General features: G+C 39.0%; 1 protein-coding gene across 1 annotated transcript in view; it reads left to right on the forward strand.

Moving 5' to 3' along the window:
• Window positions 1–15,348, forward strand: part of PLXNC1 (plexin C1) — a 70,935-nt gene that overhangs the window by 25,976 nt on the left and 29,611 nt on the right. Inside the window, exons 7-10 of the mRNA XM_083366384.1 lie at window positions 6,778–6,853; window positions 7,112–7,196; window positions 7,300–7,359; window positions 9,062–9,198. Of these exons, the coding sequence (XP_083222510.1) occupies window positions 6,778–6,853; window positions 7,112–7,196; window positions 7,300–7,359; window positions 9,062–9,198 (358 nt within the window). The remainder of the gene's footprint in view (window positions 1–6,777; window positions 6,854–7,111; window positions 7,197–7,299; window positions 7,360–9,061; window positions 9,199–15,348) is intronic.

Raw genomic sequence — 15,348 nt, forward strand, 5'->3', positions numbered from 1 at the left:
TTCAACAATTTTACTCAATTATTTAAAATAATTTTAAAAATATTTTAATATTTTTCATTCACATTTCATTTTGTCTTTCCTTTTACATTCTTTCTTTAATGATTCTATTTCACCATTTCTTTGATAATATGTAACTTTTGTCCACGGCAAGTTGTCCCATGATGAGCTGGTCGTGGTGAATTGTCCCGTGGTGAGTTGGCCACAGCAAGTTGACTATGGTGAGTCAGCTGTGTGAGTTGGTTGTGGTGAGTTGTCTGTGGCTAGTTGTCCTAGACCTGATGTCAACAAGTTTTCCTGCTCTTAAGAGTGGCCAGTGGCTGATATTGACATGGGGGGGCAAGCTGGTTATTCAAATCTATCCTAGATCGCACTACATAGATGATAAAAATAAATTGAATCATAATCCTGATTGGCAACTGTAATCTTTTTGAATCAGTTCCAGATCTAGCCATTATTCAAACCTTTGCCATTATGCTACAGGATATGGACCTTTACACCCATCCTAACCTTTTTTAATTAGGAATAATGGTTAAACTTTCATGGGTTGTCCACTAGTTTACTTCTTGCAGCCTGTATCAACCATATATCCTTCTTTAAAAAATACAGTCCATTAGAATCTAAATTATATGTCCGCTAATACAAACATGATTCAGATTACAAGCATGTTTTTTCTGGCAGAGGTTCTTTAAGTGTTTCCTAAAAGATAGTAAATCAATATTTGAACCACTCATTGGGCCTTCCCTCACCTGCATTAACCACACCATAAACATTCCCTGACAACATTACCATTGTCTGCTACTGACCTAGTCCCTTGATATCATCTAAGGCAGCTTTCAAGTATCTTTAACTCTTCTGGTTTTAAAGTAAGTTTTTCTTCTTACCACAGCATATTTGTTGCAATGGATATAAACTGACAAGTTTTGCCAATCATTCTGTCAGGGATGTATTAAACTGATCCCAAGAGATAGGTTTGAATTAATTTCTCTTGACCACTTTAGGAATGTGAAGATATCTTAGGCTGATATGGGCTCTGCCATTCCCCTCTAGTTCCAGAGCCATTCTGATTTGGGCAGTAGGACTGAAAGAATTCAGATCTTTCAATTCAATCTCTGAACTTGTACTTGCAGATCTCTGAGCTGATTTAAGTTAGCTAATTAAAAGAAACCGGTGGTCTACACACTATAGAGGGAGGGAGACTCCTCTACACTATGAAGTCTCCCTATAGACCCTGTCTCATCTTAACAAGGCTACTTTTAAACACAGGATTAGCATTCTTTCCAAAGACTACCAAACCCATGCTTCAAGTGGACTGACAGCATAGCATAGTGCTATAATTTAGTGGGATTCAATTTGAATTTGAATTTCCCATTGCATTGTATATGTCCCCTCTCCCCATACCAGTATTATCAAGGCTACTTTTAAACAGGAGCTTAATGCAGGTCTCTATTTGTGTTTTAAAAGAAGCTGACTTGCAGCTGGGGAGCGGGAAAGAGGCTAGCTGTGCAGCAGGAAGGAAATTCACAGTCTGAGAAAGGTGGAGGGAGTGAAGCAGCTCAAAGAAATGGCAAGTGCTGCAGGAGACTGGCTGTTAAAACTCACCATTCTATCTTTATCCAGTATTAAGCAAGGAATGCTTTTCAGTCAGGTGTTGACAATTTGTGGGAAAGGGATAAAAATCTGGGGAAATCCACCAATCTCTTTCTTTAATATGCCACATAGTAATAACACATTTTCCAGCATCAGATTTGTGGCAAGTTCAACAAAGCCATAAAATTTTTTAAAATGGCCTAAGAAAGGTCAACTGTGCTTCTAATTTCTCTTTAGCTGTTGACTACCATTTCCAAAAACCAAAGTTGGCAATATACAAGGGATTCAACTTTCTCATATGCTGTGGAAAATCTGCAGTCCATTTGAATGGCCATTTTATTGTTGGGCTGTTTTGTATTATTCATTGCTATAATTATAGTTTTACTTATGCATTATTTATAAGACCTTTTTAGCAGAAGAAAATAATACACATTTCTTTATGAAACCTATCCAATGTTCAGCCACGGTATAGTAGCATATTTCAATCACTTGCTTTCCTGTCGGCATTTTTATTGAAGCAAAATGGACATGTGTATTTTGTAACTGCCTTCTAAGTTCAGTGCAATTATAAGTACATTCATATCCATTAATAAATAATGTCAGCTATAGTACTTTTTGGGTATTGCAGTGCAATAGCTTTACTGTTAGATTTTTAAATATATATATATACAGTATTTTGATCTATAAGATCTTTAGGCAAGCAACAAAACACTGAAAATTCTCCAATGTTTTGTTATTACATCTTTTAGGGCAGAAATAAATGTTTGTAGGTGACTTCAAGAATTCCAAAGTGCCCAAAAATTTCAAAGTTTCAAAATTCAGGTGCCTAAATCTATTAGCTTTTAAAATGTATGGGCAAAAACGATTTGCATAATTCTGTTTCTCAGTGCTCAGCCAGATACCAACACTGCATTAATGCTGACTTGCAAGCATATTGGGAAATACATATAACTGATTTCCTCATTTTGACTTCCTTTTTCAAAAAGATTATGAGAAAGGAAGAAAGCATACAATTTGGATGTAAAGTTGAATCAGCTATACAACTATATTTTATGACTGAAAACGTTGCTCCTTTGTTTCACCTGCCACATAACAATTGTCAATAAAAAGACAAAAAAGCTGGATAGTGGACATGGCAGTATCTAGAGACAGCAGAGTAGAAGGGAAAGAACTGGAAAAAATGCAAAATACAAAGATCTGCAAATAGAAGCAAAATGATTATGGCAAGAGAAAACAGAAATAGCATCAATAGTACTGGGTTCCTTGGGTGCAATCCCAAAGTATCTGGAGCAGCAGCTGAACAGCATCATCATTGACAAAATCATCATCAGACAGTTGCAGAATTACTTGGAACAATTTACATTCTGTGATGATACCTTTAATATCATCAAACAACAACATCTGCCTGTCTTTGGAGAAGGACTTGATAGATGGGTAAAAAAATGCCAAATCCTGTCTAAACATATGGTTGACAGTGAATGAACCATAATAATAAATTTTAAAGAGAAAGGTAGTAATATCAATGTAATAATTAACTAAAATTTGCATTAACAATAAACTCTAAGGTCTTGATCAAACGTAATGCCAAATAATGATTGAAAACTATATAAATTAATTTCAGGTCCATTTCTTTTCCTTCAGTAAGAGTGGATTGGCAATTCTCATTTTTTAAAGTTAAATACAGTTTAATATTGTGCGACATCTAAATTGTGATTAAGAAATACAAACTTTAAAGAATCTTAGCCTATTTTTCCTGAAGTATCATTATAAGTATTTGCACCCTAAGATTTGGAAATAAAAATAAACCTCTGTTAAATGAAACAGACAAAAACTTCAATCTCCTCATAGCAACACCTGAAAGGAAAAGGAAGAGGTGTACCTAAACAAGATTTGTATTTAAAAGAGTTCCAACACTATTGACCATATCTTTCATTTGTATGAAATGTGACATATGGCATATGTAGTTACATATTCTATCTATTTCATTTCTGTGCCTTTAAAAAATAACTTGGTATCATACGTACATAAATTATCCATTACAATGTATTTTCATTGGGTTTGCCTTGTTGCATATTGGATTATTATACCCAATAATGTTGAAAGTCTTCTAATTCCAAATATTTTATTAATTGATAGCAATCTGCAACCTGCAAAAGAAAGCCAATTTGGTCTAGTGCAGGCATGTCCAATCTGTGGCCTCCAGTCTCCATTTTGCTGCCAGAGGTCAGGGGTGCTGTGCACATCAATCCTGAGCTCGGTTCTCAGCTGCAGAGGACTTTCCAGAAGGCCTCTGACAGTGAAATGGAGGCTGGTGGTGATGCCTTTGAGCAGCGGCAAGAGGCCACCAAGGAAGTGGGCCGGCTGAGTGGAGCTTGGTACTGCTGCTGTGAGGTGAGACTTTGGAAAGGACACCCCCTGTAAATAAGAATGGTGCCTCTTTTGGAGGCAAAATAAATAAATAAATAAGACCAGGTCTTATTTTCAGGGAAACACGGTATCACTCTGCTTGTGATAAACAGCATAAAAAGAGGTGGCATCCTAAAAATGGAACTCAGGAGACTTTACTTCTCCAGAAAGGGTTTTCGTGCAATTCAAGTATATTAGAAATGAGACAATATTTTCTAGAATTTCCTACAAGATACTTATTATACCAATATATTTGGAGGATGACTGGTTATGATCTGGAGAATTATAGTAATTATTATGGCATTATTTTTTATACGGTCCTCTAGAAATATTTATTCATATTGAGTTTCAGCAACTTTGCTTAAAAGAAAAGGGGAACTCTTTGGCAAACAAATTTTGAACCATTATTACAGAGTGATGTGGTTGGGTGGATATTGCATGGGAATAGAAGATGTGGTTAATTAAAGTGAAGGAAATTAAAGATCCATTTTGCTTTCACATAACCACACCCTATGAATGCAAGTTTAAGGAAGTTGCTTTAACGATTCAGCATTCTGGAAAAATAAAATCTGACCTGTTGAATACAGTCTAATCTTGTGGTGACACAATTATAGCAATTTTAATAAATATCAATCTAATCTTATTAGTAAAAGAAATTGTAGAAGACTGAAAACAGATCCATTAGCATCAGTGTGTATAACAGATGTAAAAGAATGCAAAAATCAAGCTAAATATAAATATATAATTATTTGCTCTGTTAATCCATCTCAACTTATTTATTCTATTTTTATTTCTTCTATGTATTCTTTATCTAGAATCTTGACTTTGGTATGGGTCTGCTAATTATTAGAAACCTCATTTAAAAGAAAAAAAATCAATGTTTAGGAAAATTCCAATGACTGGGAAAAAGCCAACATAAAAACATTTAAAAATTACATAAAAATTATCAGTTTGGAGGTGTGGCATGCTCATGAGAGATTATTTCATAGGCTAGTGGAGGAGACAAAGATAATCATAGAGATTGTTTCAAGAAGCCTAGTTCTTTGGAGTTCTTGGTGTTTGGTTGTTTTCTCACAGAGTTTCATTATCCAACTAAGTAACAATAATGAAACTCAAAGAGCACAAGGGCTACACACTTCAATCATGAGCTTCAAATATTCTCTTCCATTGGAGCCTAGTTCTTAGCTGTTTTAGACTTTGTATATAATGCTAATACTTCCTGTAAACTACCTGTAACACCATTTTCATGAAAACCAATAAAAAAGTTCATAGTGATTAAAACGTGGCATAGTTTTAAGTACTATTAAGCTGTTTAAATGGTATAGTTGTAATATGTATCTTATTATTCTTTCTTAAAGCAGGACTATTTCCCACAATATTGGATGATACAGGAAAAAAGGCACGTTGTTGTGCGGGAAACAGAAGGAGTATTATGTATGTACACTGCCTTGAGTGAACATACATAATATTTGTAAAGTATTATAAATGGGATAAAAATCTAATAAATAAAGCATGAATACATTTCTAGGTATTATAATGGTGTGGGCATTGCATAGAGATAATGTGGACATGACTCCTGGCTCCCACACAGTTTTAGATCAGATTCTCAACTTTGGCAGTTTGAAGTTGTGTGGACTTCAGATCCCAGAATTCCCAATCCAGTATTCTGGGGCTGAAGTCCACACATCTTCAAGCAGCTAAGGTTGAGAAAACCATTTTAGGTCTTCCACCTGCACCTTCCCACAAATCTTTGGAAGAAACTGTCTTATTCCAGAGAAAACATACTCTCTGCCTATTTCAATTCTTATGTAGAAAATGGCAAAACTCTTAACCTTCTCTGAATAGTTGGAATATGCTAGAAATTATTTGTCAAAAAAGCTCTGATTTCATAAGAAATGCAGATGGTTTATTATGTATATTGAGCTTAAAAATGAGAAGTTTAAAAGAAACAGAATAACTGAAAACAGATTTTTCTTGCACTGGCCTTCCTCCCTTTATAGACAGATAAAGAGAGAACAGATAAAACAAAATCCCAATAGCACAGTTTAGACTCTGAAACAAAAGTAAATTTATACCACATACAGCCTCATTGGTAACTAGATAGCTGCATCATGTAATTCCTTGAATGCCAATTCAGAGCTAAATGGATCAGAGTTTGGCTTCTAAGTGGCATTCAGTCAGCCCTGGCAAAGAGCTCCCACTAGAACAAAAGACAAAATGGAGTTCCGCTACTCGGTTTTAAAAAGCACCTAGATAGGGAAATTTTCTGTCCCTCAGTAGTTCGGAGTTTGATTTTCCAGGACCTGATAGTCTTTGGTCATTATCTACAACAAGTTATATTTGATTGATGGATTAAATTTCAGTTTTCCTTTAACTCTTTCATTATCTGAACCTTTGGGATAGGATTTCTCCCCACTCACCTGAAGAAAGCACTCTTAAAAAACTTTGCCCATAGAAGCAGGTTGATAGTCCCAGAAATTACATTAATGGTATTGCAAAAATAATGCATGCAGCAGTGGATGAGATCTGTACACCCTGTACAATTGTATCATAATGTGAGGTTCTGTGCAAGGTACTCTGACTATAATATTCAAGAAATGTAGACAATCATTTTATTGAGATGGTCAATCTGTGTGACATATGAAATAGTAAGAGGTGCAATCTGTTTAGAGGTTTGTTGTTGAAGACATTTCATATTTCTTTGGTAATGCATTTCACTTGTTGTAAGCCTTTCAGGTATCCATGCACTTAATAATATAAGGATTTTCTTCTCTTTTTTTTCAGTTCAAGTGTCATTCATCTCAGGAACTTGGAAGTTATCAGAAATATTTGAATTTGACATCTGTTCCTTATCAAAAACGTAAGATACATTTACTAAATTCATTTTGTATGGATTTATAATATTCCACTTACTAAGAATGAGAAAAGTAAACAGATCATAAAAGTAAAAAAAGTATAGTTGAGATTGTTACTGATAGATCCAGTATCAAATATTTAATATTTATGTTATGTAAATATCATAAATAGGACCTAGCTACTAGCCACTGTTCACACTTTTGCTGATGACCTTTGCTAAGAATATGCTAAAACATATTCTGTTTTTAATATGTACTACTAGATGCTCAGAATGTAATCATACACATTGTACCTGGAATGCTAGAGAGAAAAAATGTGTTATCTCTACCATGACTTGTGCCGAAGAAGTAAGTTGTTTTGATTTTATAGAATTACAAAAATCATTTAATGAAATTTGTTCTCTGAACTAATCTTTGTAAATTGATTTGTTTTTATTGATTTATTTTTCAGATTGATTGTAGTAGTGCTACCAATGCATTAAACAAAAAAGATAAATCAGCAATATCAAAGGTCAGCAAAAAATATGAAACTGATGTATTATATTGGAAGTTTAATGAAAAGATGTATCTACTGTATGTCTTACATCAGAAATGGATTTAAGATTACTCAGAAAGCCAGTTAAGCATGGCCAATGGAAAATAATCCTGGGAATTATCAACAACATCTGGAAGGCTACAAGTTCTCTATCCCTTAACTCCTTGGCATGAATCTGTATTTTTAGAGAAAGGCAGGCTGTCTACTTACTAACAGATTGATGTGGCTGTTTTATGAGAAGTAAACTACTGATACATATTTATATCCATTTTAAGCTGCCTTTGTAAATTTTCCAGATATAACAGAATAAAGATGCAAATCTGGGTTGGGATCACTGCATATAAAGTAATTTAATTCTCTCATCTTTGTGTGGACCTTGGTTTCAGTGAAAGAATTTTTAAAAGTAACTTTAAAAAACATATTTACTAGAAAATTAAAATAATATGTATGTAACTTGATGTGAGGGAAGGATTTCTTTTAAATCATATTCCTAATTCAATTTGTGACTTTAAGAGCCTTGGTGGAGCAGTGGGCTAATGCCTCCTTAAGTAACACCAGCTGCCTGCAATTATTGCAGGTTCGCATCCCACCAGGCTCAAGGTTGACTCAGCCTTCCATCCTTCCAAGGTAGGTAAAATGAGGACCCAGATTGTTGGGGGCAATAAGCTGACTTTGTAATAATGCCGCTGGGGGGGGGGCGAAAGCCCTAATAAGCAGGCATATACATAGAATGAAGGCTATTGCTAAGCACATTTGATTTGTGCTTAGATTGTAAGCCGCCCTGAGTCTTCGGAGAAGGGCGGGATATAAATGGGATTAAAATAAAAAAATAAATAAAATAAAAAGATATATAATTGCAGATGGAGATATATCCTTATGAAACTAAATATTTAGTTTTGTTACCCCATCTTTTGAGTACATCTGCTATAGTTAATATTCCCCTTCTTTTCAAATATTGTTTTAAAAGCTTGATCAAGACAGAAACATTGCTTAGCCCTTCTCATATAGTATTTAATGTTGCCCAATGTGTAATGGTAAGCAATGGTTAAGGTAACTTCGGTGGCATCAATTTATGGGTCAATAACTTCAAGTCCCTGCAAATCATCATTTGAGAGCCATCTCTATCTGCATCAGATTATAAGCTCTTATGAGTTTAGTTATTTTTCTTGTTACTTTATTATAAAAAACAATTGAAATTATTTATATACTGCTGCACTACAAGTATCATGTAAAAACTGTTGCATCTATCTATCTATCTATCTATCTATCTATCTATCTATCTATCTATCTATCTATCTATCTATCTATCTAAATAAGTCAAGGTGGCAAACATATACAACACAACTTTATCCTCCTATTTTTCCCACAACAACAACTCTATGGGTTGCGCTGAGTGACCAGCCCAAGGTCATTCAGCTGGCTTTCTTAGCTAAGGATTAACTTGTAAATATGAAGTGCTTTTAATTCTGTGTGTGACCAGCCATACGCTAAATAAATTAGCTAAAGATGGACTTGGCCTCTTGCTTTCTAGCTTGGTTCCTTAACCACAACACCAAATTAGCTCCCAAACCATAACTAACAAAGGAATGTTAAAGGTATTTATAAATGCATGATTCTATTATTTAATTTAAAAAGATTGCTTGGATATGTTAATATAAATTTATTTTATTTCCAATAGCCTATTAAAATTACTTCCATTGAACCGAACTACATATCAACATTAGGTAAACCTAAAGTGCTAGTCATAGGAGAAAACTTTACACAATCAAATTTTTTGATGGAGATAACTGGAACAAGCAGCTGCCAACAAGATGTGTGAGTCAAAATAATATATTGATTTTATATTGAAACAGTTTGCACAGGTGATTGTACTATACAGTCACATAGGGTCTGCCTAAGAAACATAGATTTACAGTTCCTATACATGGAAATTGGAACTGTTCTGTTGTTTTGTTAACCCCCAAAGTGGAACTTTGCTAGTAATTAAGAAGTAAAATTCATTCGTGTATCTTTTTCTCGTTCTCTGTGGAATATTGGACTGAATTTGTCTATCTGAAACGTACATATGAAGACATAAAGTTATGAACAAAATTAATAGTAAATATAGGATAAATGAAATGTAAAGTAGGGTTAAATATATATGGCATCAGACTCCTGATAGTTATTCACATTTTCCACAATCATTCTTAGAACTTACTGTACTGTATACCTTGACCATGCTCTTCCACATTTTCAATATGAAAAGGAGGCAAGAGAGAATCTGAGTGACTTGAGAAACTGTATATTCTGAGAGATTATTTGTTCAACAGTAAAGGGACAAATGTTGATTGCAAGGAGTGTCTCTTGAAGGCTGCTGATTGCTCACTATAGGTGATTTATTAACCTCCTGAATAAACAGAGACTGTACAAGAATTATAGTCCAAGGAGCAATACACTGAGAAAGTAAACAAGAATAGTTAATGGGAATTTTCCAGTAAAAAAAAGCAAAGAAAAGAGAACTGTCTCTGGAGAAGCTAATTCTCTGAGGGATTGTTTGTTCAGCTGTGAAAAGTAACAAGATAATATCCCAAATAGTTACGATTGCAAGCAATGCATACTGAGAGCTAGTAGTCTTCAGCTATAGTTGATTAGATAGACTGTTCTTGCTGAGCAAGCAATGACTGGAGGCAGTTAGATTCTAAGAAGCCATCTGAGTGAAGGAACAGAGAGAGCAAACATCGGTTTCCTGAAGGAGTTTACAAATCTATAATATCTTCATTTTAAGTGAACAGTACTTAGATAAGAGTATAAAGATTTATCATATCAAGCAAAGAAAAGAGCTAGCTGAAAGAGGAAGCAACTCTCCATAAGAAAGATAATCAAAGAAAGAGGTGAATGGGAGTGTCAACAAGAATCAAGAACTGTAGACAATGTTTTATACTAAGAAACACCGTTGAGGTGAAGGGAGGTTCTAAGCCTTGAAGGAAAAGTGTTGTGTAGTGAGTTTGTTGCGCAGGAATGAAGACGAGGCGAGTGAATTCAGCAATGGTCATGTGTCAGAATCCATTTATATCACATTTCATAATTGTATAGGTAGAACAACGTGCTATTACTGGGGATTCTGCCATCTCTCCGAGGGGGGGGGGAGAGGATGGTTACTAAAGCGATTTTCAAACAACAGGGGATGTTTTAACGGGGGAAGGGAGGGGGACAGACAGATATGGTTTGTGTCTTCATTTACAACTGAAAAAAGGGAAGCAATAACCATAAAACCAAGGAGAGTTCCCTTTCCCATGGAAGAACCTGACACCTAGCAACTGACGACAGCCTGACCAAATGGATGAGGGGAGGGGCTGGAATGGGAATGGTTTATATAGGATTGAAATGTAACTTTTCTCAGATTCCGTCTTGTATTCCCACAATCAATTCCTTCCTAGTAAACATTTTCCTTTTGGACTAAACTTGCATCCAAGAGTTCTTATTTCCTAAGATGTGGATTGAGGTGGGTCCTGACAGTAGACGGAATCTGCTTTAAGAGTCAACCTGGAAGGGAAAACCTTACCGGGGGACTTTGCAACAAATACAAATGTCTGGCGACGAAGCAAGAGAGGAGGGAAGCCCCATGGAGGGGGAGTCTTCCCCCCAAATGGAATCCCAGAGACAATGGGAAACTGAAGCAGCATATTCCCCCGGGGAAGAAGCGGTGGAGCAGTACGACCGAAAACTCCGGTGGTCGATGGGCGTTGGAAGGAAAAGTGAGTGGGAAAAGGCTTCGGGAGAAAAGACCCTGAGGCGTAGTAACCACCAACCGGAATGGAGGCAAGAGATGGAGAGTTCCCTGCACGCCAGCGAGGAGGAGCGGATCCTGGAAAAGGCCATTGATCTGATGAAAGCAACCCTGAGTTCACTGAGGGAGGAGAGAGCTGAAAATCGCAACCGAGGCAGCGCCTGGGGACGCAACTGGAAAGGTAACGGAGGGGATCCAACACCTGAAACCCCGGGGCCATCCAATGGAACAGGAATTGCTGCCTCAGCAGTACCCACCCACCCCCCCAGAACCACAGATGGGGACCAGGATGAGGAGCGATACCGGCCACGGCGCAGACAACGCTCCAGCCAAAGACTCCCGCCCCTGGAAGTCAAATTCAAGGGGGAGCCATCACGACTGGGATTTTTCCTAACCCAAGTCCTCAGCTACATGGAAGAGTATGGACGGGACATCCCCAGTGACAAAACACGCATCCGAATTGTGCAATCTGCCCTGGACGGGATGGCTGCAGACTGGGTGGTGAACTTGCATGACTCCAACGCCCCAGAACTCAACGACTTCAACCGATTCATGTCATCTTTGAGGCGACGGTTCGAGGATCCTTTGGCTGACCGTAAGGCCCGGGAGAGAATCAAAACGGTGAGGCAGGGCAGGCGAGCAGTGGCTGATTATACCCAAGAATTCCGAGCCATTGCCAGCAAGCTGAACTGGCCAGAAGACATCCTCCTTAGCCATTTCAAAGACGGTCTGAACTACGACCTGTATGATGCTTGCCTGCCTCGAGGAGACCCACCCCACCTCGACGACTGGTACATCCTGGCGGAGGAAGTGGAAATAGACCTACTGAAGAGACACCGCAGAGGAAAACCATGGGGCCGCCTGCCACCCGAGCAAACACGCGAGGGGGAAAAACCACCAGCCACAGCCAAAAAATCAACAAGTTGTTTCAACTGCGGGAGAGAGGGCCACCGTGCTGCAGAATGTCGTTCAAAAGCCCCCCCCCGAAAACCAGAGGCATCATCCTCCAAGAAGCCGGGGAAGCCCCAAGGCAACACAAAAGAATCTTCCATGAAGGGGACAGAGGCTGTAGAGTCCACAATTCCTGCCAGGAACTGGGACTGGACTCCGGCCTGCACCGCAGGGACGGTGGACAACTCGGAAGACAGCTCAGAGGGAGAACCATTGGTAAGTGGACCCCTTCCACCCATGCTTAAGACAGTGACTATATTAGCTTCCCCTATGCCTGAAGCAGCCAAAATAAAAGCTCTGATAGACTCTGGGTGCATCCGCTGCCTTATCAGCCCAACGCTGGTGGAGAGATTGAGCATCCCAGTGAGGAAGCTAAAACAACCAATCTCTTTTAGTCAATTAGATGGGACAATAGCAGGGGGAGGACCAGCCACCCTAGCCACTTTACCAATCCACCTATCACTGGGGCCCCATGAGGAGGACATAACGTTTATAGTGGCCCCAGGCATGGAATGCCCAATGATCCTAGGACTGGAATGGCTGAAGAAATGGAACCCCGGGATAAACTGGAGGACAGCAGAACTCAACTTCCCAAAGGGGGGGCAGAAGAACGTAGACTCCAAAAGCACCCCCCAACCCAGAGGGAGGAGACAGCAGCAGTGGGGGAAGAGAAGGGATTACCAGAGATACCAGAGGAATACAGGGACCTGGCTGAGGTTTTCAGTGAGGAAAGAGCAGATGAGCTTCCCCCCCACCGCCCCACAGACTGCACCATAGAATTCAAACCTGGGGCAAAACTCCCAAAACCCAGGATGTATGCCATGAGCCCAAGGGAAATGGCAGAAATGGAGAGATTCATAAAGAAAAACTTAGAAAGAGGATTTATTGAGCCTGCCAAACCCAAAGTGGCCGCCCCGGTTCTGTTCAGGGAGAAGAAGGATGGATCCTTTCGTTTGGTTGTGGACTATAGAAATTTGAACACAATTAGTGAATGTAATCTGTACCCCCTTCCCCTAATGAAGGATATGTTATCCCACCTATCGAAAGGAAAGATTTTTACCAAACTAGACCTGAGGGAAGCATACTACCGAATTAGGATTAAGGAAGGAGACGAATGGAAGACTGCATTCAACTGCCCAATGGGGTGCTATCAATTCAAAGTATTGCCATTCGGACTGCAAGGGGCCCCCGCAGTCTTTATGCAATTAATTAATGACGTGCTGAGAGAGCACCTATATAAGGGGGTCCTGGTTTACCTCGATGACATCCTTATCTTCACAGAAACTAAAGAGGAACATATCAAACTAGTCAGAGCAGTCCTGAAGAAGTTGCGAGCTGCCCACTTATATGCTAAATTATCGAAGTGTGAATTCCATCAGGAAAAAATCGACTACCTGGGATATCGCATATCTCCAGAGGGCATCGAAATGGACCCTGAGAAGGTCAGAGCAGTACTAGAGTGGGCACCCCCCCGCACACGGAAGCAATTGCAAAGTTTCCTGGGGTTTGCAAACTTCTACCGCCAATTCATCCCCGCATTTGGCCAAATAGCCATGCCCCTCACAAATTTGTTGAAAACGAAGGGGGGGTCACCCGTGAAACCCAGCCAGCCTCTGAAATGGTCAATGGAATGTCAAGCAGCATTTGAGAGGCTAAAGAGACTTTTTTCTGCTGAACCTGTCCTAAAACACCCAGATCCCGACAAACCTTTTGTAATACAGGCAGATGCGAGTGATGTAGCGGTAGGAGCCGTACTATTACAAGAAAATGATGGGGGGACATTGCAACCATGCGCATACACATCCAGAAAACTCACAGAAACAGAACAACGCTGGCCAATATGGGAAAAAGAGGCATTCTCGCTGAGGTGGGCATTACTAACATGGCGCCAATTTTTAGAAGGAAATAAAATACCTTTCCAGGTCTGGACAGACCACAAAAATTTGGAAGCACTAAAAACGCCCAGGAAGCTCACTCCTAAGCAAGCCCGCTGGTCCCAACATTTTCACCGATTCAATTTCACTCTCAAACACTTACCGGGGGGAAAGAACTTCCTTGCAGATGCATTATCCCGCATGCCCCAATATAACAGCACAAGAGTTACTGACTTTAAACCACTTGTACCGGAACAACAACTGGCAGCACCAGTCACCACCAGGGCACAAGAAAAAATGAAGCCAAAGGTAGATAGCCAAACTGGAATAGAATTCAGGAAATCTTTGGAAAGTGATGAATGGTTCCAGAAAAATAAACATGTGTGCACAATTAAAGATGGACTACCGTGGGTGGGGGAGAAGCTATATATACCTGCCACACAGAGAATCAATTTCATGCAACTGTGCCATGATACAAAATCAGCAGGACACTTTGGTTTTGTAAAAACCTTACACTTAACTAAAAGGCAATTTTGGTGGCCATCTATGAAAAAGGACATAGAAAGCTATGTGGGTAGCTGTCAAATTTGCGCGATGGCCAAAAGACTGCAAGGGAAACCGCCAGGTCTGTTACAACCGGTGGCAAACCCCTCAGCCCCATGGAAAGAAATAGCCATGGATTTTATCGTAGAACTGCCTGAAAGTAATGGAAACACCGTAGTCTGGACTGTCACAGATCTGTTCTCTAAGCAAGTACACTTCATACCTTGCCAAAAAATCCCGACTGCAAAAGCACTAGCAAAACTTTTTGTACAGCATATTTACAGATTGCACGGGGTACCACAACGCATCATATCTGACAGAGGGGTGCAATTTACATCGGCATTTTGGAAAGAATTTTTATCCCTCTTAGGAACCACCCAAGGACTGTCATCTAGTCACCATCCTCAGACAGACGGAGCTTCTGAAAGACTTAATAATATACTTGAACAATATCTGAGATGCTATATTAATTTTCAGCAGTCCGACTGGACGGACCTACTGCCTTTTGCAGAAGTAGCATATAATAATGCAGTCCACTCAAGCACAGGTTACACTCCTTTTCAAGTAGCTACAGGCCAGAGTTTCAACCCAATACCAGAACTAACCCCAAAAGAACCGGTTATCCCTGACCTGAAGGAATGGATTGCTCAATTACAAAATACATGGCCAATCGTTAGGAAAGCGTTGGAAGATGCCAGAAAAGCATACAAGACACAGGCAGACAAAAAAAGAACCGATCCCACACCATTTAGGGTAGGAGAGATGGTATATTTATCCACAAAATACCTGAAATCACTCCAACCCTGTAAAAAACTAGGACCAAAATATATT

The sequence above is a fragment of the Vipera ursinii genome (genome assembly GCF_947247035.1).
Source record: "Vipera ursinii genome assembly, chromosome: 6".
NCBI lineage: Eukaryota > Metazoa > Chordata > Lepidosauria > Squamata > Viperidae > Vipera > Vipera ursinii.